The sequence below is a fragment of the Epinephelus lanceolatus genome, chromosome 16 (genome assembly GCF_041903045.1).
Source record: "Epinephelus lanceolatus isolate andai-2023 chromosome 16, ASM4190304v1, whole genome shotgun sequence".
Classification (NCBI taxonomy): domain Eukaryota; kingdom Metazoa; phylum Chordata; class Actinopteri; order Perciformes; family Serranidae; genus Epinephelus; species Epinephelus lanceolatus.
The window spans coordinates 23,461,514-23,483,424 of record NC_135749.1 but is presented as its reverse complement, the minus strand read 5'-3'; the positions used below and the strand labels follow the sequence as shown (position 1 = coordinate 23,483,424).

Sequence of the window (21,911 nt, the reverse complement as noted above, 5' to 3'; positions counted from 1 at the left end):
TGTGTGTACATTTTCTGACATTTGGTAGCTCTTACTAGTGGTTACGGGCTTGGCAAAAAAAGCATATGTAATGACTTAAACTGGCTCCTCTGTGAGTGTGGATGGCCGCAGTTGGCCACAGTTGATATAGCATTCCTGCCAGAGCAAAAGGGGTGGAGTGTTTTGTTAACATGCTATATTTAGTAGACATTTCCCTCAAAAGCCCACAGTGTGAGGCCTAGTCCTGTTCTTCAGTACACCCAGCACCTGCAGTGAGCTAATGTTGCTGATGTAAGACACATCGCCTTAGTGATGGTCTCCATCAGTGTGACTCCGCATGCCCCCTGACTGAGACTACTGTGCCTGTGTGTCTGTGTGTGAGCACTGCTGGGCTAGGTGTTTTTGTTTGTGTGCATGTAAGTAAGAAAGGTGGGAAGCTGTAAGGTCCCCATTGAGGCAGCATGATGCAGTTCAAACCATGCCAGGGTAATCCTGGATTAGAGCTCAGGACTCAGGGTCAACCAGCGGTCGCAGACTGTGAAGGTAGAGGAGGCCAAGGGTGGGGACCGGGCTGGCACACATGACAAGTGGGAACTGATGGAAGTAGATGGATGCATACTGACAGAGGTGTAGGTAGAGAGTGGGGAAAAGGACTGCAAGGGAGACAAAAGATAAGGTGTAGCATAAAAGAGCGGGTGTGAAAAGGTATGTATGTTAGGATTTTAAATGACTTTCCAAGTCAACAAAAGAAAATGCAAATAAGTATTTGTTTCCATCACCCACTGTTAAAGATAGTTGAAATGAAAATAATTTTGTATCATATTTGTTGAAACTGTCCCAATATTCTGAAAGAAATACATGAGACAGTCTATAAAATCATGTCACTCCTCCCCTCCTACAGCCTCAAATGGCATTCACTAGAATCAGAATGCACCGCTGTCAGCAGCAACCAATCAAAGCCCAGGGTCTCTAGCTGCTGTCAGTCACTCCGTCAACTGCTGTCAAACAAGGCAGTGCTGATCATATATGGCTGGTTTTGAAACAGATCAAGAAATATGAATCAATTCTCATTGATATGAATCAGTGAGAACGTTTGTGACCTGGCTGCCATGTTGGATACAGTCGACTAAAGTGCCCACCAGCTGGACCAACTTTCTCACTTTACAGCCAAACAGTACACTAAAATATGTTTCTGAAAACATTTAAGGCGAGAAATAGGCAATGCTGTAACAGAATCGTGATTCATATTTGATCAGCGCTGCCTGTTTTGACTGCAGTTCACAGAGTGACTGACAGCCAGGTTAGAGACTCCTTGGCTCTGATTGGTTGCTGCTGACTGTGGCGTAGGAGGGGAGGAGTGACATGATTTCACAGACTGTCTTGTGTACTTCTTTCAGAATATAGTGACAGTGAGAAAGTTGGGCTGGTGGGCAGTGCTTGCTCACAAACCTGCTCCTTTTACAGCTATACAGTACATTAAAATATTTTTCTAAAAACATTTGAGGTGGGAAATAGACCATGCAGTAACGGGATCGTGGTTCATATGTGATCAGTGCTGCCTAGTTTGACAGTTTGACTGCATTTTACAAGCAACGATTGACATGATTGACAGCTGATTTAGAGACTCTTTGGCTCTGATTTTTTGTTTTTGTTCACATGAACTTAGGCTATGATAAATTCTACAAGACAATAGAGTAGGCAGAGGAGTATGATAGTGATAGTTTCAGCAAATGCAAAAAAGTTATTTTTTCATAAAAGTTACCATCTTTAGCTTCACATAAGCCATATTATACCTGCATGACAACCTGCACCAGACCATGCAAGGTAACCCATCATGACCACATGCCAAGCTGTTCATACAACACAGGGGGTGGGGCAGTGGTCATGCAATGGTTAAAACTGTTGTCCACTCTGATAAGTTAGTTAATCAGTCAATCCCCTTTGACGCTGTCTTACCCGCTGACTTGGGTCACGTGTGGGCTCACTGATCTCGCTGTGTCTAGTCTTTATGGGTCATGGGGTAACCCTCTTTCATTGATCCTTGCCCCATGGTTGAAATATAATGATGGTTCTGGTAGACGTATGTTGGTAGTGCAGTAACTAGTTCCTAGTGTAGTAAAGATGTATTAATTTAAATAATTATCATTTTTAATGAATAACTCTGTCCAGTGAGTTGCCTTTTTGCAACTTTTCCACTGTAGGTCAATGTTAAGATAGATTTGCAATATGAATAAATGATAGAATTTCTGTTTAAAATCAAATTCCATTAAAAAATTAAACATATTTTTTGTAAACTTTTTAATACATGCCAAAAAGTGTGAAAGAATGAGGAGCAGGATTTAGGAACAACACATCTTTATTCTCCAACAGAAAGAGTATGAAGAAGTCAAAGGCAAATTAATGGAGGATAAATGAAATGAAGTCATAGTGGGGGGGGGGATAGTCAAGGTTCTTGGAAGACATGGGTGAGTGTGAGACAAATGAAAAGATGTAGAAGAGGGTTTTCTAAGGTCAGTCAAGGAGAGGGAGGGAGAGGGTGAGGAAGTCAGGATGACGAGGCACAGGAGAACAATCTTAATGAGGAGAAAAGACAAGAAAAGGAGAGGAAGATGTGCGGGAAGTGAAGCAGAGTCTTGTAATGTCAAAAGATGGGAAATAGGAAAGGGAAAGTGTGAAAGATGAGGGTGAAATATGAGTTTAAGGATAATGTAAAAGAGGAAAGAGATTTGAAGGAAGATGCAAAATTGGAAAGTGATATAAGGTGTCAGGAGGAGAGTCAGAGAAAATATGGAGCAGTTGAGGGATGGTGAATAAATGAAGAAAACTACTCTATGTACTATCACTCTACGACCACTTTATACCATTGAATTCTTGTTACAAATATCACCTTGGTAGGGATAACATCAACATTTATGCTGTGTAAGCCAAGTACTTGTTGCTAGAGGTGTAAAGCAATGTCAGACAAATCTTTCTGTTGACTCCAGGTGTCTTGGTGGTTTCCAAATTGTCATAAAAGCAGGGCTCTTCCTGTGTAATGTATCACAAGGCGGCCACCTACGTCAGATTTCGCCCCGCCTCCAGCTTTCGACAAAAGGCTCTTATTCATAACTGGAATAGCTGTGTTACACCAGTGTGGTGGCACTGTGTTGTAATCAGCACAATGCACTGGGAAAGGTGTTGCCAAAACAGTGAAAGGAAGAAAAGAGCCATCTGATTTTTCCTGGACTGGTCCTGGCCCTATAAATGTGAAAAACAACTGATGAGGTCATTATTCGTCTCCTTTTCACTGATGTCCATCGTTTAATACAGATTTATATTGTCAGGTGTTGGGGTGGGAATCTTCAGACACCTCACAATTCGATTTGATTACGATTCAGAGATTCATCAAAATGTTTGATTTCAACACGTTATTTTTCTCTTTTTTGAAAAAAAAAAATATAGCATACGAAATTATTGGTGATCTATAATTGAATAAACAGATTATTTTACTTGCATACAGTGTGGCTCTTGTCCAGGTTCCTTTCCCCTTCAACCTACCTCCATACCCTCAATTTTGAACCAGGGGGTGCCAGTCAGATTGCAACCATCTGCGGATGCTCATGCTTGTCCATTGTGGGATATACATATATATATGGGATATACACACGTCTGCATAGCGTCCAGTGTTTGCATAGCCTACTGTAATATTTCCCTTGAAACAGTATGCAATTCATGTTCTGTTCAATAATATGTGGCCTGCATCTTTTTTATTTTAAGAAGTTAACTGCACTGATGAATGCATGAATTTGAAAGCATTGGAAAAAGTTCCAGGACAGGGTATAGGAGTGGAGGAGGTCAGACAGGAACTGGGGGGCAAGACTATGGAGGGATTCGTAGGTGGATGCAGGATTTGACCGGAAGCCAGTGATGTTAGATGAGGGTGGGGTTGGTGTGCCACCCTGGCAGCTGAGTTCTGCACATACAGGAGCCTGTCCAGGGTCTTGTTGGGAACACCAGACAGGACTCCCAAAATATGTTGCTTGTAAATAAGTGTTTGCTTGAGCCAGTTGATGCCACAGTAGATATGCACGTGTGTACACATGCTCAGGATGGTATCATCTCCGCCTGATTTTGAGCCAGGAAAAACCCTAAAAAGTTGAAATTAATAAACATCAGCCAGAGACTGCTTTGTCATTCAGCTTATGCATAGCCACAGTATCACCCAGTTTGTTGACTGTCTCATCTTTTCTAAAGCCACTTACAAATGCTAGGAATTGCTTAAAATGTGTGTTCTGTGCTTTAATACTTAGTGCAACATATGTAGTATCAATTTTTTCGTCTCCTTTGACTAGGCTCATCAGGTGTCCAGACAAGAGGTGTTGCCCTCTCGCCCCCTGAAGGGCCTGAGGGATCTGTACACAACCGGCAGCAGCACCATCACCAACCTTCACTGTTTCACTCCCACGGCTCCGCTTCTTCCTCCTGCCTCTCCCCCTCTCAGGACTGTTGCCTGGATGCCTCTCTGCCCCACCACTCCCATCGGGCACAGCCATCCAAACACAGCCTGCACCATGTCAACAAAATCCTGCGTGCCAAGAAGCTGCAGAGACAGGCTCGTACAGGGAACAACGTAGTGAAGAAGAGGGGCCCTGGACGTCCCAGGAAACACCCGCTACCCTCCCCACCGCCATCCCCTCCGCCAGTGGTTGAGTTGAATCAGACCCGGCACAGGGACAGAGGGACAGAACGGCCAGCGGGGGGCCGAGGGTGGGAGGGGGACACTGTGACAGATGCTATAGAGTCGGTAGTCCAGGGCCAGCGCAGAAAAGGCCAGAAGAGAAAGCACTGGGACGGAGATGGGGATGAGGAAGAAGAGGAGGAAGAAGAGGATGGGGAGGTAGAAGAGACTGAGGAGCGATTGCCAGACAGAGAGGAGAACCTGGGCAACCTGGTAGCAAGGTCCAGAGCTGGGACTGGAAGAAGCTGGCTTACCCAGGACGAACTCCAGCACTTTCGTGGGTAAGCAGTCTTTCACCACACTGTTGCACATTAACCCTCATACCTGAAAGTCTCAGCTATGGCACACTGACAAACATTTACAGTGAGTACTAATGTTAGGATTCATATAAAGGAACATTTATTAAATACAGTCGCCACTAGAAATCAAGTCATGGTTCTATTTTTAGCTCAATGGAAAGCAAGCCAGATGGCCACAGCTCCCCAGAACGCCCCAGCACTGTCTCCAGGGAACAAGCTCCACCCATACCCATAACCAGCCAACGGGAGAAGAGAGCAGCCAGACCTCCAAAGAAGAAGTTTCAGAAGGCGGGACTTTACTCTGATGTGTACAAGACTGAAGAGTGAGTTGCAAAGAAATCTTAAACTAAATCTTCTGATATTGATGTTTACTTTAGAAGTCAGTGCCCCATATACAGCTTCTCTGGAGTGCTTGTGATCTGCCTCTTATATCATATCATTTCTGTACCAATCCCTGTAGCCCCCGAAGTCAGCTCCTGCAGCTAAAGAAAGAGAAGCTTGAATACATACCTGGGGAACATGAGTATGGATTGTTTCCAGCTCCTATACATGTTGGTAAGTCTCAAATTGAAATCACTTTTTTTTGCACTGCACCCTGTAGTTTCTATTTAAACAGGCAGTTACTACCAAATGAACTGAACAGTCTTTTAAAACACTACCAATTTAAGTTATTTATGTTTTCTGGTTTTGTAAAAGGTTTAAAGACACCAGTCATGTTTCTATATGCAGAGGTAATACATTGGCCTGTCTCATGAGGTTGGATTAGTCCAGGCTCCCTGTGCATCCTTAAAAAAGTCTTAGAAGGCATTGAATTCATTAATCTAAAAATAAGGCCTCTATTGGTATAAAAATGTCTTAAATCCATCTTTCAAAAATCCTTTAAAAGCCTGGACATGGGAAGTAGGATTTCACGAATGTCAGGGTTCCCACGGTCATGGAAAACCTGGAAAAATCATAACAATTGACAACCACATTTTTCAGGCCTGGAAAAGTCAGAATCATTGAAAGTTTTTGAAAAGTAGTAAAATTTTGTTGTGTATAATGAAATTGTTACAATAATCTCCTGTGGATGACCTTCCTTGTAATGTAACATAATGGCAAATTAATTATCTGTAGCTGTCAACGTAATGGAACTAATTAGTGTAGATGTGCGACAGCGTGTTTTTTTTTTTTTTTTTTTTTTTTTACAATCATGTGTATTTGGTCATTTTCTCCCTGTCTGTAAGCCAGCTAGCTGAAATTATGTTTGATTAGAGTTTGAATCCAATATGTTGGAATAACGCTTGGCGGGGGGGGGGGTCTTTATTTTGGGTCCTTGAAATGTCATGGAAAAGCTTGGTGTTTTTCAAATGTTGTATTGTAAACTGTCAAATAATTGGCAACATCTACTTTTTAAAAATAATCTACCAATTCCTCTCGCATTAACACCACGCAGATCAGGACAGTGGATCAAACCACAATCATATTTTGTTTCTGGCCGGGATGGAGGATCCACGCTCTGATAGCTTGCTGTCACTGTACCCTGGATGACCCAGGGAGTGCAAATTCAATGAAAAATTGGCTGTTTCACCAAGATCCTGTGGCATGTCTGAAACCGGTACAAGGCAATGCATATGAGGCTCAATGTATATTATGCAAAGAAAAATTTCAAACTCTGCACGATGGGAATAATGGCAGTGGAATCCCACATGCAGAGTGAGAAACACAAAATCACCAAGAAAACCTGCCAACAAATGGCAGGTACTCCCTATTTCTGTTGTACCCTCATCTCCACCATGAGACAAAAAAGTAATTTTTCTGTTAAAATAAACATTTGGGCAAAAGTAAAGTAATTGATGTCAGTTCATGTTTTTTTCCTACAATTTTTAGTGTAAAAATGGACTCAAATGTCATTCTGAGAGACATTATAAAAGTCTTAGAAGTTCTTCCTATTTATTTGCCTTAAGTAACCCTGTAGTCAGTTTTTCAGTCTAAAATCCACAACGGCTCTTTGTACTTCAGTTCCCCAGGGTCACTTATCAAAACTATCCAGATTACTCAGTAAACCTGTTTCTAGGAACATGACTCTTCCCTTTTCAGTCACTACAGGCCTGTATTTTCAGCTATAATGAGATGAAACACACAAAATGTTTCATCAAGAGGTCGAACTTCTCATTTTAATAGCGTCTGTGAATATAAATGTGATTTATATATATGACTGTGTACATGTAAAAGTTGCTTCCATCTTCTTTTAGGTTTCAATTTCATTTTCTCCTCCCAAATTTCCCCTGCTTTGTTTATTCAGGGAAGTACCTGAGACAGAAGCGCATTGATTTCCAGTTGCCTTATGACATCCTATGGCTGTGGAAACACGATCAGGTAATCAATCATCAATAAGTGTTTGTAGGGTTTTCCTGTGCTTACAGTAAACTACTAACAGATAGTTTCAAAAGATACAGTCCCCCTAGTGTCCCACATAATTATTTGTTTCTGTTTTTACCCCTTTGTGTTAACTGTTCTGTTTTTGTGTTTCAGCTTTACAAGAGGCCGGATGTCCCCCTTTATAAAAAGATCAGATCAAGTGAGTGTCCGGCTTTGTTCCAGTGATTAAACCATAGTGTAATTTGTAGCCTGATCAGTTTGTGTGCTTGCATATATTTGTTTCAGTATGTTGGTTGCTTTGACTATTGTAGTCCTTTTCATCAATTACATGCATTGTTTGTAAAACAGAAATTAAAAATGCTCAATGCTCCCACTGCTGGTCACAGTTTATCACAGTGTTAATAACTGTAAATGTAAAACGGTAATCCCCCATTTGTGTCACAGATGTCTATGTGGATGTGAAGCCTCTCTCTGGTTATGAAACAACTACATGCAACTGTAAACCTCGTGAAGACTCGAATGAAAAGGGATGCATGGATGACTGCCTGAACAGGTAAAGACAATTCACAGCACATAGTGGCGGCTTTAAACAGGTTTCCCGTTGGAAATCTGATTATCTGTCAAAAGTCAACACTCAGGTTTAGTCAAATGTTTGCTTAGGAATGTTGCATATATTTGTTATCCCTGCTAGGCATAAGCCTGGAGGGGATCATGCATTTGGCTGTGTGTGTGCATGCATGAGTGACTGTATCTGTCTGACTAATCTCACATACTACTGGACCAATCAGCCTAATATCTTGTGTGCACATAGATGACTGTATGCTCAAGGAGCTCTTGTGGTTGCAGTGATTTACAATTGTCGAAAAACCTGTGTTGGTGACTGTTTTATACCATCATTAGCCTCTTCCACACTGCCTGTTCAAGGTGGAAATATCACACCCTTATGCCCCCTCGCCATGCTGTATATGAAGTACATCTGTGGAATGGGGGGCAGAGCGTCTCGCCTTTAAGCCGCCATGGGTGGTACTAACAGCGTCTGTATAAACACAACAACCAACAGGACAGGATCAAGTGCATTATGGGTGTGGTGCCTTGACAATGTGTTATGCCTGCAACCCACCCCGGGAGATTTAAAAAGTAGTTGTTAGCAGTTAGCGGCTAACTTGAAGAAGACTGACAGCTGCCGTAAATGTCAGCAAATTGGGAAAAACAATAAGGTCCGGGAATCCTTTTACTCCAAGCAGAGGATGAGATCAGCTGGCATATAACAGAGATGGTGAATGATTGTTATTTCCATGTTATACCACTGTTATTGTTGATAAAGGGCTACTATTATGTATGTTTTATGTCACGTTAAGGCTGAAGCTGTTGTATTACGTCACGCCTGCCACACCTCTTTTGATTCTGAGATGCTGGCATGCTGTCTGTTATCACACACTGGAGCGGCATGATGCCATTGTTGTTTAGTTCTGTGTAAAAATGCAAAGGCGGCATCAGGAAGGAACTATGTAGCAGGCCTGTAATACAATCTCTGTGTAAAAAGGGCTTTTGAAAGCTGACTCCTCTCTCCTCTTAACCAGCTGGTAGGAGCCCTAAGTCTTTTCGAAAATCAGCTTGGCTAAAAACAACAAGTCTTACCATCTGTTGCAGGCCACATTTTGGCCTTCATTGTGGCTTAAAAACTCACATCCATAGAAAAGTTTAGTCTCATTTGGAACTGAAGCATCTGCAGATTAATTCAATACCCAATATGTGTTGATCCACTAATCTAAGGCGCAATATGAGATGAACAAATCCTTATTTTTATTTTCCTTGCGGCCATCTTGACTGTAAGGGAGCCGGAAGGGACAATTTCACTGTGCGCAGCTCTCTGCAGTAAAGCTGCAATCTGGTTTTCTTTTGCACAACTTCATACCACAGCGAGCGTTTTCAGAACTGGAGCGATTTGCCTGCCAGATTTTGTAGACTTACAGATTTTGTTGATTTGGTCATTTTTCCTTGACGTGTGCTTTTATCTTAGTTACATGATTTCTTTTTGTTTGTCTCTTTTAATGATGTTTATTGTTATTTCCTATTGTGTTGTGCTGTTGCATGCAGCCAAAATTAATTCTGTTAAAAGTCCAAAAATGATATGGATCAAAGATTTGTGGCTGTGTTTTTAGTCGTTAAAATTACATTCATCCTCATCATTATATCGCATCATCTGAAATGTGCTGCTTTACGTCTGCTGTATAATTACAAGAATTGTCTAGAGTGGCCACAGTCAGCTCAGGCAGCCAGAACGTGGCCGCCTGACAGAGTCCCGCACTCTACTGAGTGCCTTTTCGTAGTTTATTTAGTAATTAAGCAAAGCATCATGTTGTTAAAAGCCCGCCTCATTTAATATTTTTTTAATTTCCCTAGGATGAGTTTTGCTGAATGCTCTCCCAGCACCTGTCCATCTGGTGACAAGTGTGACAACCAGCACATCCAGAGACATGAGTGGGTTCAGTGTCTGGAGCGATTCCGTGCTGAGGGCAAAGGCTGGGGAATCCGCACCAAGGAATCACTCCGCTCTGGACAGTTTATCATCGAGTACCTGGGAGAGGTGGTCAGCGAACAGGAGTTTAGGTGAGACCATTGCGTCACTAATTATGCAAGAAATCCCTGTTGGTTGGCAGACGTGCCCCAGAAAGTGTGTGAATAGGAGATGATTTATAATATTCTGCATCTGTGTTTCTGCCCGTTTCACTTCCTCATTTCAGGAATTTATCATGACCTAATTAAATTAATGAAACCTCTCTTTTAATCTTCCACTCTCGCTCTTTTACCGAATTCCAGGAGCCGTATGATGGAGCAGTACTTCTCCCACAGTGGCCACTACTGTCTGAACCTGGATAGCGGCATGGTGATCGACAGCTACAGAATGGGCAATGAGGCACGCTTCATAAACCACAGCTGTGAACCCAACTGTGAGATGCAGAAGTGGTGGGTGTCATGGCAGCTTTAAACCAGTTCCCTCCTGATGTCCTTGTGGTGCTTTTGGGTTCTCACCAAAGCACAGATTTGGCTAAGCCTTTTCGGGCACGAACATGAGCAGTTGCCACGAGCTGTTAAGGACGGATAATTGAGCCAGACCTGGCATAAACTGCTTTAGTTTGACTGTGATGGCAAAGAAGCATACTGCAGGAAACTAAAAAAATTATAAAATATGACTTTCTCCATTTTGGTTTATGATATTTTCTCAAAGGAGAACACGGGACACCTGTAGATAAGTAGAATAGTATTGGTATCACTATGTATTCCGTGCATGTGTGCACAAGCCAAACAAAACGCAGACCCACTCATGTAAAAACAGCCCCATAGTACTACTGGAGGTCTAAAACTCCACAGGGAACCTTTAAGGACTGTCAGGTATATCAACAGAGTGGATTAAAGAGGCAATGTTAAACAAGTGAAGCTGAGAGTCTTGCTGGATGGCTGTGAGAGGAGAGTGGGAGAGGCTGATTGGAAAATGTTCCAGCTTGATAATTCAGTATTTTGTTTTCTAAATGCTTCCGTCCCTTACGGTTAACGAACTGGAAAATACCAGCCTATTACCTAAATAGTTTCAGTTAATTGCTATCTGCTTGTGTGCCTGATGGCTCTCGTGGGTTGGGTAATTTCTTACTCACTCTGTAAGAGGCAAACTGAGTGTAGTGAAATTACCAGAAAGGAGAGGAAGATATTCAGCATAGAAATAATCATTTTGTTATCAGATATCAAGGGTTTCAGTGTAAGTAATCACACAGTATTATGAAGCTTGTAGCTATAAATCAGTGTGTGTGTGCAGTTTAATGCTCTTAAATACAAGCTTGTTTGTAGTGGTTTTAGGTTTTCTTATGATGGCAGAAAGTTTTAGTCATATTTAAAAGTTTTTTGAAGTTGTGTGGTTTTATTACAGATACAAACCACTTAAACCTAAGTAGCCACAGTGTTGTATGTTTGCCAATATTGGGTTGCTCTTGTTTGGGTTATCTTACACGCACTCTAAAAGGGACACGTGTAGCAGGTGCACTTCATTGTAAATGAGAAAGCTCTGCCTTGAAACCCCAGCCTTATTAATGTGGTTGTGCGGTGGTAATCTGATGAGATCACCTCAGTCAGTCTCTGCCAGTGTTCAGAGACCTAAATGGCTTAAAGGCCCTGCACCACGCCAAAACAATTCACTGGTTTCCTGAGGGATTGTTCTCACAGCATGGCTAAATCCGCTGCAGTTGGAGACCTGGCTGAGGAGGCCTCCCTCCCTGTGCCTGACTTTTTTAAGTGAGACCGATCGGGATTTTGTCTTAGATGTGGTTTGCCTGTATATGGTGAATGGGCAACATGTGTCACCAGTTTAGAGCGTTTGAGTGATTGTTTACATGCACACTAATATACAAGTATTATTCTGAATATAACTAATCATGTAAACAGCATATTCTGAGGCCTTATTACAAATAAGAGCTGGGCTAATGGATGATGCCATCGTCCATTGCTGATCTGTATGCACACCTGCATGTAAACGGGAATAGCAGTCATTGTTATTAGCCATGTAAACAGCTGAGTAAGAATATTGTGTTTTTTAGAGTAAGGGCAAAACCCGGGATATTTTGTACATGTAAACATTTCACTGTGGACAGCTAATGACCTCCACAGAGTCAAAAGAGTCAAATCAAACTGTACCCTCTGCCCTCCAGCACAGACCAGCTCATGATCTAGGACACTGGTCAGTGTATGTGTGTATGTGAACTGCTTGTGTGTGTAATGTAGAGTGGCTGGGCTGAAATAAAAGACTCCGCAAGGATGGAGGATTTTCAGCACAAAGCCTGACGAGTCATCCATCTTGTCACAGAAGAGAGATTACATGGAGCCAGGCCTTAGATACAGCTGTAGTGCCTGAAGACAATGCGCTGAACCAGCTTTTTACCCCTATAGAAGGAATAAATTATCAAGTGGCTGGCAAACAGAATAGTGCGCTTTATTCTTAGAAGAATGGCGAAAAGCTGGAGCACTGCTTCGTTTGGAGAAGGGGAAAATAGGGAGGACATGTTGAGCGGTTGCCAAATGGAGCAAATGAAAACTGGGCCGATCCTTTTCACTTTTAGTCCTGATTTTTAAAAAGCCTTAAATGAATTGCCATTTTAACAGGGCTAGTTTAACATTGTTTGAAGTCAAGACAGAAACTTGACTTTAAACTTGACTTAAAGGGGACTGTATCATTTGTTTAAACCCGTCTTAGACAATGCTCTGCATCTTCTTTCATACATTGTTTCATTGTCATTAGACAGGAAAGCTTGACCTGAAAATGATACCATGTTCCACAAAGTTTGGTTAATTTTTAATGTTCTTTTAAGCGTTCTGGTGCCTGTCACATATTAACACCAGAGGATGAGTTTGGAAGCAGCTGAATTTTTATTCTCCATCAATATATTTACCACAGTATGATGTAATTCTAAACATTTATCAGTAAAATACTACCTTAAACATTGACTGAAAGATCCAGTAACCTCCTGTCAGCTCACAACACTCCTGATGTCTTGTGCACTAAATTATCTTTCCTCGTATCCTTTACCTCTCCTGTCTTTTAACTTTAATTCGTCATATTCTAAGTAGTTTATTTTGATGTTGTTTATGTAACGAAGTTCCTCATGCTTTGTAATTAACATTAAAATTCATCATGTACATGCTGCCACTCACTCAGCCTCCCTGTGACTTATCTTATCTTAGGTCAGTGAATGGGGTGTACAGAATAGGCCTCTTTGCTCTTAAGGACATCACCAGCGGCACTGAGCTCACCTATGACTACAACTTCCATTCTTTCAACACAGAAGAGCAGGTGAAGCACCAGCGACTGTCTTTGACCTCCTAGTGAAATAACAAGTTGCTTTTATTTTTGGCACGACCCTTTTCTCACTTATTACGACTCATTTCTCTCACTCTACAGCAAGTGTGCAAGTGTGGCTCAGAGAGCTGCCGGGGCATCATTGGAGGGAAGAGCCAGCGTATTAACGGCCTGCCCGGGAAGACGGGAGGGACGCGGCGGCTGGGCCGACTCAAGGAGAAGAGGAAGTCCAAACACCAGCTCAAGAAACGGGTGAGTCATCAGTGTACTTAAAAATACTGAGAACTTGTGGTGGTATCAATTCACTCGTAAGACGAGACGACAACTTTGAGGTACTTGTACATTATCCGAGTTTCCCATTTTTTGCTACATTATACTTCTATTCCACTGCATCTCTTTTACTTAAGTAAAAGATCTGAGGACTTGTACTACCACTGCATACCATAATGTTTTGCTTAAGACTTTCACTTATTGAAAACAATAGCCTTTTGTTATATAGCTGAAGCTATAAAAGTGTGGCGGTGTCTTACTAAATATCAGGTGCAATGTCTATGTAGGGCATGAGTGTGTCTTTGTCTCAGAGGTACTCTTAGTGGGCCATAAGGTGTCTTAAAAAAAGTAACTCAGAATACCTTAAAGGCTGAATGGTTTGACCTAAAATTTATAGTATATAATGGTATTTTTAAAGATATGCTTTCAGCAATGTACATTGTGGTTTTAAGGATGAATCTTATGACGAAGTTGTCAAATATTGATTGACAAGAGTAACATGTGACCTCTTAAGCTAAGAGGTGCTTGCTATTAAGATGCTGTAATACAACTTTCTTTATCTTCAGGAGGAAGAGTCGAGTGACAGCAACAAGTTTTACCCTCATCTCATGAAGCCCATGTCCAACAGAGAGAGGTACATACTGGCAAACTGACACATAAACACAATATAGGGGAAGCAGAACTCTAGCTCTTTAGCACATACAGGCACTTGCTGTGTTCACACTCCTGTCCTCTTCCTCTCAATCATCAGGAACTTTGTGCTGAGGCACCGGGTGTTTCTCCTGCGGAACTGGGAGAAGATGAGGGAGAAACAGGAGATGCTGAAGAGAGAGGGTGAGAGGGAGAGGGACACCAGCAGCCTGTCTTTGTATACGCGCTGGGGAGGAGTCATCCGAGACGATGGCAACATTAAGTCAGGTGAGTGCACAGCCTCAGAGGTGTGAAGCGGAAGTGATATCAACAGTTAATATGTGCAGTGATAGGGCAGCACTGAAATGTACCATTGAATGTAAATGTTAGCGATCTGAAATTAAGTGAAGTTGTGTAAAATGCCCGTGCCCTGTTTCTAGACGTGTTCCTGACGCAGTTCTCGGCCCTGCAGACGTCACGGTCGGTACGCACACGAAGACTCGCTGCTGCTGAGGAAAACACAGAAGTCACACGCACTGCTCGCCTTGCACACATCTTCAAGGAGATTTGTGACATGATCACCAGCTACAAGGGTTAGTGTCTGTGTCTAATGTATTTATCTATTAAATATTCTCATTAGTATGACCTCTAGCCTGAGCTGAGGTCTTATCAGGCCTTTGAAACTCATCTGTCCGCACCTCTAATATCCAATATTTACTGAGTGATAAGGCTCTGTGATTGGCAAATGATGATAGGAATGTTTTTCTTCTGTCCTCCCTCAGATTCAGCTGGCCAGACACTCGCTGCTCCGCTGGTGAACCTCCCGTCCAGGAAGAGGTAAGAGTGTGTAAAAGTGCAAACCCGCATTTCATCCATGGTTCATTCATAATGTTTTACTGTTTGTCAGACAGCAGTGTTATCTGCTCTGTCAGTGTACAGTACCCACATACTGTAACAGTTTTATCTTGCGCCACACATTTCAGCCATGACAGCCTGTGCTTTGATTCTTGTCCAGTATTGATAGTAATCACTTTGTGTCAAAACAATAACAGCTCATTAGTTTTCTTTGGCAAGATGGCACTAACACTGTCATGGTTGACCGCCACTGAGCTGCCCTTAAAGTGTCTGTAGACTCAAAGGTTTATAAGCACCAAGGTTTTTGAAATGTTGTTTTTGTGGATGCTGAGACTTACCCAGTTATGGAGTCAGTTTACAGCTGGTATTATAATATGTATTGGGTGATACAAGAGGGAGTACTTTATGTCTTTTTGTTCACACCTGGCATTAAAATATGTCTCTTCATGCACCATGTTGAATTGCCATCGGCAGGGTGGAGAGCGGCTCTGGAGACAGTCCTTAAGTGCTGTGTCTAACCTGTGTAACAGCAGCAACAGAAAGTTTGGCTTTTGGGCAGGGAGTTGCATAAGCAAGGACGTCAGCTGAGTATGCGGTCCTTCAGTGTGGCCCAGGATACATAAGCATACACACTGCTGAAAAAATGTGACCATATGTGGCCACCTCAGAATGTGGTCTGAGCTAGGGATGGGCATCAATTTTTGAATATCGATAATTGATTGTTAAGGATTTTGATCGATCACAAATAATTTTGCTCGATAGTCGCAGTGTATCCCCTACAATGCTACAGGCCTGGCGAGCTGCCGTGCCTACAAGACCCCCCACCGGACCTATGCCAGGCAAAAAATCATAAACAGACGGAGGCTCTCATCGCTCTCCAAAGCCTTGGCGGCTTCCCTTGAGGCCTCTGAAAACACTATGCCATTGAAAGATGGAGGTTTCGCTGAAAACTGAAGCCTGTAACCCCTGGCTGGCAACGGTTGTAAACACCCAGGGGTGAACTGCGCATGCGCGCCGTCTTCCTCTTTGGCCTGGAGGGTTGAAGCTCAAAACTGGGACAGCTGCGCTCTCATGCGGCAACAGTCTGCACTGCACTCTTTTGTTTTCTCTCTTTTGAAATACTCGCTTATCAATTAATTGATAATTGATGGTTAATTTTTTGATGATGGAATAATGAATTTTGATCCTTTGCCCATCCCTAGTCTGAGCAATCAGATCTCAGGGTGGATTAGAGCTGTCCTCTTGTAATCTGATCACCAAGGAGGACGCATGTTAATACCAAGTGTAAACATTGCCTTAAAGAATTTGCAGAAACTAATCCTGCTGTTTCTGTGTGTCATCAGGAACAGCCAGTACTATGAGAAGGTGTCTGACCCTCTGGACCTCAGCACCATCGAGAAGCAAATCCTCACAGGCTACTACAAGACCGTTGAAGCGTTCGACACAGACATGCTCAAAGTGTTCCGCAATGCTGAGGTAGGCATGTTTTCCCATCAGTTAGTAACATTTATGATCCCCTGCTATTTGTGTCTGTTTACATCCATAATTGTATAGTTGAGTCATCTGAGCTGCACATGTTGGGAGAATAGCTAAGTATTTGAAAGGATCAACGAAAACCAAACTTACACTCAGTGCTCCTTTTGTATTAAGTGCTATGGCATCTGTGTTTGACCAGTCAGGAACATTAAGCCTTGCAAGCATCACCTTTAATAGTTCCTGCACCACCAAAAAGTACTTCTCCAGAGCAGGGACTTCTTGTACACCTGGAACTATCTTTCAGGAACCAAATTTCATCTCTGGTTCCTTAGGTCAAATCTCAGGTTTAGATCCTGAGTTCTTTAAAAGAATCTTGGTCCCCTAGGGAAGTTCTTACACCCTTTTAGCTGGTGCTGCAGGAGAAACTGCCAAGAGAGTAATCATTTGAAAATGATCTATCTATCAAACAAAATGCTTAATCGATGTTATAGATCTTCTCTACCTGTCAGATTTATGTCAACAATCATTACAACAGTCAGTATGATGAATGGATGAAGGCAAAGGCTCGTGCAGCATCCAGTCTTCATCATTTAATAACACTTATCACAAGAACACTCGTGAGTCTCTCCAGTTTGATCCCAGATTCTTAGAGCCTAATCAATATCAAAAAGCTTCATCAAAATGATCATTCAAGCTGTTACTCTGCAGCTCTAACACATTCCTCCGCCCACTCACTCAGTTAATTTCTTTCTTCCCGTCTCGCACACAAACACCTCCCAAATGGGATGTAACTTCATGACTGCTGATCCACTGCGCACACGTTGCAGGCCCTTTTGATTTACATCTGTATGGCTTAGCAGTTTAAACAAGTGCCACTTGAAACCTCTCAGAGGAGCTTACTCTTCCAGTCAGAGACATCTGAAGTGGACGTCTAAATTAGATTCACCCTTTGGTCCCAACACCCTGTTTGCTAGACAGAAAAAGAAGTGTGAGGGGAATGGGGTTTGTTGTTGAATTCAGAGCTGTGACGTGCTGTATCGTCTGTTTGTGGGGTCTTGTTCTGTGCGTCAGAATACACAGACACATGGAGATGCTTTCCTGTTGTGTTGTTTTAGGCAACAAAAAAAAGTAGCTGGATTTACAACTTGACTTGTTTTCCCACCAGAAATATTATGGCAGGAAGTCATCGGTCGGCAGGGACGTGTGTCGGCTGCGGAAAGCCTACTACAGCGCTCGTCATGAAGCTGCTGTCCAGATTGATGAGATCGTGGGCGAGACCGCCAGCGAGGCAGACAGCTCGGATTCGCTGGAGCGTGACCACGGCCACCACCACGGAGGAGGAGGGCCGGGGTCCCATGACAAGGACGACGACGTCATCCGTTGCATCTGTGGAATGTACAAGGATGAAGGCCTGATGATCCAGTGTGAGAAGTGCATGGTAAGGAGCAAGGTGTCAAACACATGTAACTGAAAAAAAGGGGATGAAAAATCTATATTTAGGCTGGCATAGAGAGATTTCTTTTTTTAATTTGACTGCTTGATATGTTACACCTGTTTTAGTGAGTGCTCTCTCTTGAGGCTCCAGCTAACTGTAGAGTACTTTGTCAAGGAGAGTGTGCATTCAGTCTTCCTGTGTGTATTTTCTATTATTTTTAGAAAGCTAGGAGGGTTACAGATATTGATTGAAACTACCACAGTGACTGTGGAAACCACCTGGGGAGTAATTGATTCAGCTATCCATTTTTTGCTGTCTTGTGATTCACCAGTTGTTTCTGTCACTAGGTGTGGCAGCACTTTGACTGCATGCGGCTGGAGACCGAGGTGGAGCACTACCTGTGTGAGCAGTGTGAGCCTCGGCCTGTAGACAGGGTGAGTCTGTCCCTCCTGAAACACCTCTGAATGCTCAATGTTTAAAACAGTTTTTCTTCTTCAGACAGTAACATTTATATCACATAAGTCCCTGTCTGCACATAAATTATCACAAACCTCTTCCATCTGATCTCACCCATGATGTGTCATCGTTGTTACAGGAAGTTCCCATGATACCCCAGCCTAGCTACGCCCAGGCTGGCTCTGTCTACTACATCTGCCTCCTCAGAGACGACCTGCTACTACATCAAGGTATAGAAACAATAAAAACGAGCAGCCATGAGCTCATAAATGCTTGGAAAGGTCCAGTCCCTGTAGTCTCCTGAAAATCTTGTTTTTGCAGACCTCCAGTGGTTAACTTCTCTCTTAGCTGCAGTGATGTATAAGTGTACTCCAGGACAACCTGACATCACATGAGGTGAAACAGGACTGGAACTTTCAGTCAGAGAGGACAGAGAGACACTGATTTTCAGCCTGGTGTTGAATACAACCTGTGGCATTTTCTTGTAAATAAACAAAGGTTATGTTTACATAGAATTCCCTTTTTCCTCCGAACTCGAAAGCTTACAGTTGGCATTCATTCCCAGGAAAAATGACTCTGCAGTCATGGATGGATGCTCTTAATTAGCCATGATTTTCGCCCCTTTTCAAGTGTGGCCATCTGTAACTTCTGCAACTCTTTGTCTACTTAGCCACAGATTCTATCCATCGCTGTCCAAGCAGTGTTCAAACATTGCTCCAAATTAGTTGGCACAGAGTTCGAAAGAAAGATCGAATAAGTAAGAGATGTTTAAAAAAAAAGAAGAATCTACCGTGACATTTTCACTGGACACCATGCTGCTTCCTGCTGTTTACTAACCCTGTTTTCCGGTGCGTTTGTGACCTCGAACATGACACACCAGCCAAAACAAACAAACAAAAAAAAGGCGTCTCAGGCCTGTTTTATTCATCATGTGCATCCTTGGGGTCGACTCAAAGTGTTGCATGCTTTTCTTTCCTCATGAAACATATGCTATACTTTTGTTTTGAAGTATTTTAAATCCTGCAATGTTTACATCCAAAATGAACTAGTTTGCTGTCTTCTGTTTTCTTGTACATTGCTGCATTTCTTGGCAAGTTAAGCCAGTTATAGATTAGTGGAATAGTCTGAAACAGCTTGCAGGACTGTGCATCGCATACCCGTGTGAAGCAATACACAGTGTGTATGTGTCAAACAAAACAGGGACCCACTGCTCCACAGTGATAGTAGAGGTCAAAAAATTCTCAGAGTACCTTTTAGCCTCTCTTTAAGCTATGATTATTACAATTTAGTCAAAACAATTCAAGTGAGTTTTATTATTGCAAAGGTTTTGTGGAACAATAAGAAGCTACGTGTTGTATCACAAGGTTAAACTGAATCTTGTGTTTGCTTTGTGATCTTTTTGCCTTTGAGTTTTTTTGCCTAACATTTTGACTTGCTAAAATATGATCCTCTCCACAGTTGGGGCAAAGAACTGTTACTGCACTGAGATGTTATACTCTACCTGTCAGCTGACTTTCGTGTCAAGCAGTCGATTTCCTGTAAAATCTCACCGTTGTAGACAAGTAACCTGTCATTGTCTGTGTCTTGTGTGCAGGTGACTGTGTGTATCTGATGAGAGACAGCAGACGCACACCTGAGGGCCAGCCTGTCAGGCAGTCTTACCGCCTCCTGTCTCACGTCAACCGAGACAAACTCGACATCTTCCGGATTGAGAAACTCTGGAAGAACGAAAAGTAAGTCAGTCAGATGTCATATTATTGAGCAGCTAGCATCATGTACTATAGATACCTGCCAGTGAGAACAGGTATGTGCTTGTGGATTATTGTTGTGCTTATTAAGTTATATTACATTATTTCATTTGCTGACCTTTTTTTATCCACTCAAACTCTAAAGGGGTGAGAGGTTTGCCTTTGGCCACCACTACTTCCGTCCTCATGAGACGCATCATTCTCCATCACGGCGGTTCTATCAGAACGAGTTGTTCCGCATGCCGCTCTACGAGATCATCCCCCTGGAGGCAGTGGTGGGAACCTGCTGTGTCCTCGATCTCTACACTTACTGCAAGGGTGAGGGGTGAACACACGTGCAAACTCACACATGCTAGTTTAAATGAAGTTATTAGTAATTCCTTTAACAACTACTGCTGAGGTTTCTTTGTTGCTTGAGTGAAGCTCAGTGAACTGTGAAAAATGAAGATGTGCATGTCTCAGGTGTTAATAAATGCTGATAAATGAAAGTAACTAATCTCATCACAGCTCAGCTCTGACCTCAGAAAAACATACCAGAACAAATTTACAAATATTTTACTAGACATAAATTACAGAAGTTCCAGGCTAACACAAAACATGTTCCTTCTGACAGGACGGCCAAAGAATGTAAAAGAGCAGGATGTGTACATCTGCGATTACCGCTTGGACAAGTCGGCTCACCTGTTCTACAAGATCCATCGCAACCGCTACCCAGTCTGCACCAAGCCATACGCCTTCAACCACTTCCCCAAGCGGCTCACACCCAAAAGAGACTTCTCGGTGAGAGTGATGGCGGGTCTTGACAGGGTGGGGCTGCTCCCCTGGGATCTGTTACTGATTTATAAACACCAAAAGATATTTTAAGAGTGGAGGTAATATTACAGCCCAGGGCACATTCTGCCTCGGCACCTCCTTGTGCTCAGTGTGAAGGCAGCCTGCAGCACAGTCACAGGTGAAGGTGGGGCTGACCTGACACAAATTAGCTTTTTGTTTGCATTGAACCACATCCAAATATATGTGGAATGTTGTGGGATTGTTTTCATGTTTTATGCCCTCTGTTAATTGTAATGCCAACTGACTTGAGGGCAGATGACAGCATCCCATGCAACTTTAATTAAATACGTACAGCAGTTATTCTACACCGCAGAGCTTTAAGCAAACTGGAGAGTGATTTCCCGATCACTTCTCAGTTTTTAGTTTAATGTTGTTAAGTTCTGTTTATTTTTCTTTGTTTTTACTTCTGTGAAGGAGTTTTACTGCATTTAGTCTCGCATAGCCAGACCTATCTCCAAACTTTGTTTTAGCGCTGTGCCAACGCTTGAGAAAGGTCTGCCTCAAGCCATCGTAATTCTGCACTAAGGGAGGTGAGTGCTGGCATTAAAACAGCTAAAACCCCGGAAAAGAGAATGCCACAAATGACATTAAAGGATGTTTTAATGTGTAGATTGTGAGCTTAGAGTTTGTTGCTGTTTCATACACAGCACTAAAACTAAGTGAAGAGTTAGGCCTGACTATGAGAGACTAGGGTTGGGTAACTTTCACATTTGAACCGATATGAATGTATGTCTACTTGTCCAGTATTGATACTAAGTTTTTACTAAAAAACTGTACAAACAGAATTGACTAGATGCTGAAACTATCGTAGCAGATGCACCGCAGCTATAATCTTAGCTTGCCGGGATCCCGACGGAGTGGCCACAGAGCTGTGGCTGGCTTCACAGCTTTAAGGCACCTCTGCTCAGCTCAGTGGCCTAGCGGTAGAGTGTCTGCCCTGAGACAGGGAGGTTGTGGGTTCAATCCCCGGCCGGGTCATACCAAAGACTATAAAAATGGGACCCACTGG

General features: G+C 42.6%; 1 protein-coding gene across 3 annotated transcripts in view; it reads left to right on the top strand.

The window, feature by feature from the left end:
• The window catches only part of ash1l (ash1 (absent, small, or homeotic)-like (Drosophila)), a 38,602-nt gene that overhangs the window by 10,970 nt on the left and 5,721 nt on the right, over positions 1 to 21,911 (top strand). For all 3 annotated transcript variants that reach the window (XM_033636287.2, XM_033636284.2, XM_033636285.2), the window contains exons 5-25: positions 4,311 to 4,977; positions 5,145 to 5,318; positions 5,456 to 5,550; positions 7,280 to 7,353; positions 7,510 to 7,555; positions 7,801 to 7,909; positions 9,760 to 9,966; positions 10,177 to 10,323; positions 13,084 to 13,192; positions 13,301 to 13,450; positions 14,035 to 14,102; positions 14,220 to 14,386; positions 14,539 to 14,691; positions 14,881 to 14,935; positions 16,297 to 16,429; positions 17,595 to 17,867; positions 18,212 to 18,298; positions 18,460 to 18,550; positions 19,915 to 20,053; positions 20,214 to 20,386; positions 20,682 to 20,848. In XM_033636287.2, the coding sequence (XP_033492178.1) occupies positions 4,311 to 4,977; positions 5,145 to 5,318; positions 5,456 to 5,550; positions 7,280 to 7,353; positions 7,510 to 7,555; positions 7,801 to 7,909; positions 9,760 to 9,966; positions 10,177 to 10,323; positions 13,084 to 13,192; positions 13,301 to 13,450; positions 14,035 to 14,102; positions 14,220 to 14,386; positions 14,539 to 14,691; positions 14,881 to 14,935; positions 16,297 to 16,429; positions 17,595 to 17,867; positions 18,212 to 18,298; positions 18,460 to 18,550; positions 19,915 to 20,053; positions 20,214 to 20,386; positions 20,682 to 20,848 (3,284 nt within the window). The remainder of the gene's footprint in view (positions 1 to 4,310; positions 4,978 to 5,144; positions 5,319 to 5,455; positions 5,551 to 7,279; positions 7,354 to 7,509; positions 7,556 to 7,800; positions 7,910 to 9,759; positions 9,967 to 10,176; positions 10,324 to 13,083; positions 13,193 to 13,300; positions 13,451 to 14,034; positions 14,103 to 14,219; positions 14,387 to 14,538; positions 14,692 to 14,880; positions 14,936 to 16,296; positions 16,430 to 17,594; positions 17,868 to 18,211; positions 18,299 to 18,459; positions 18,551 to 19,914; positions 20,054 to 20,213; positions 20,387 to 20,681; positions 20,849 to 21,911) is intronic.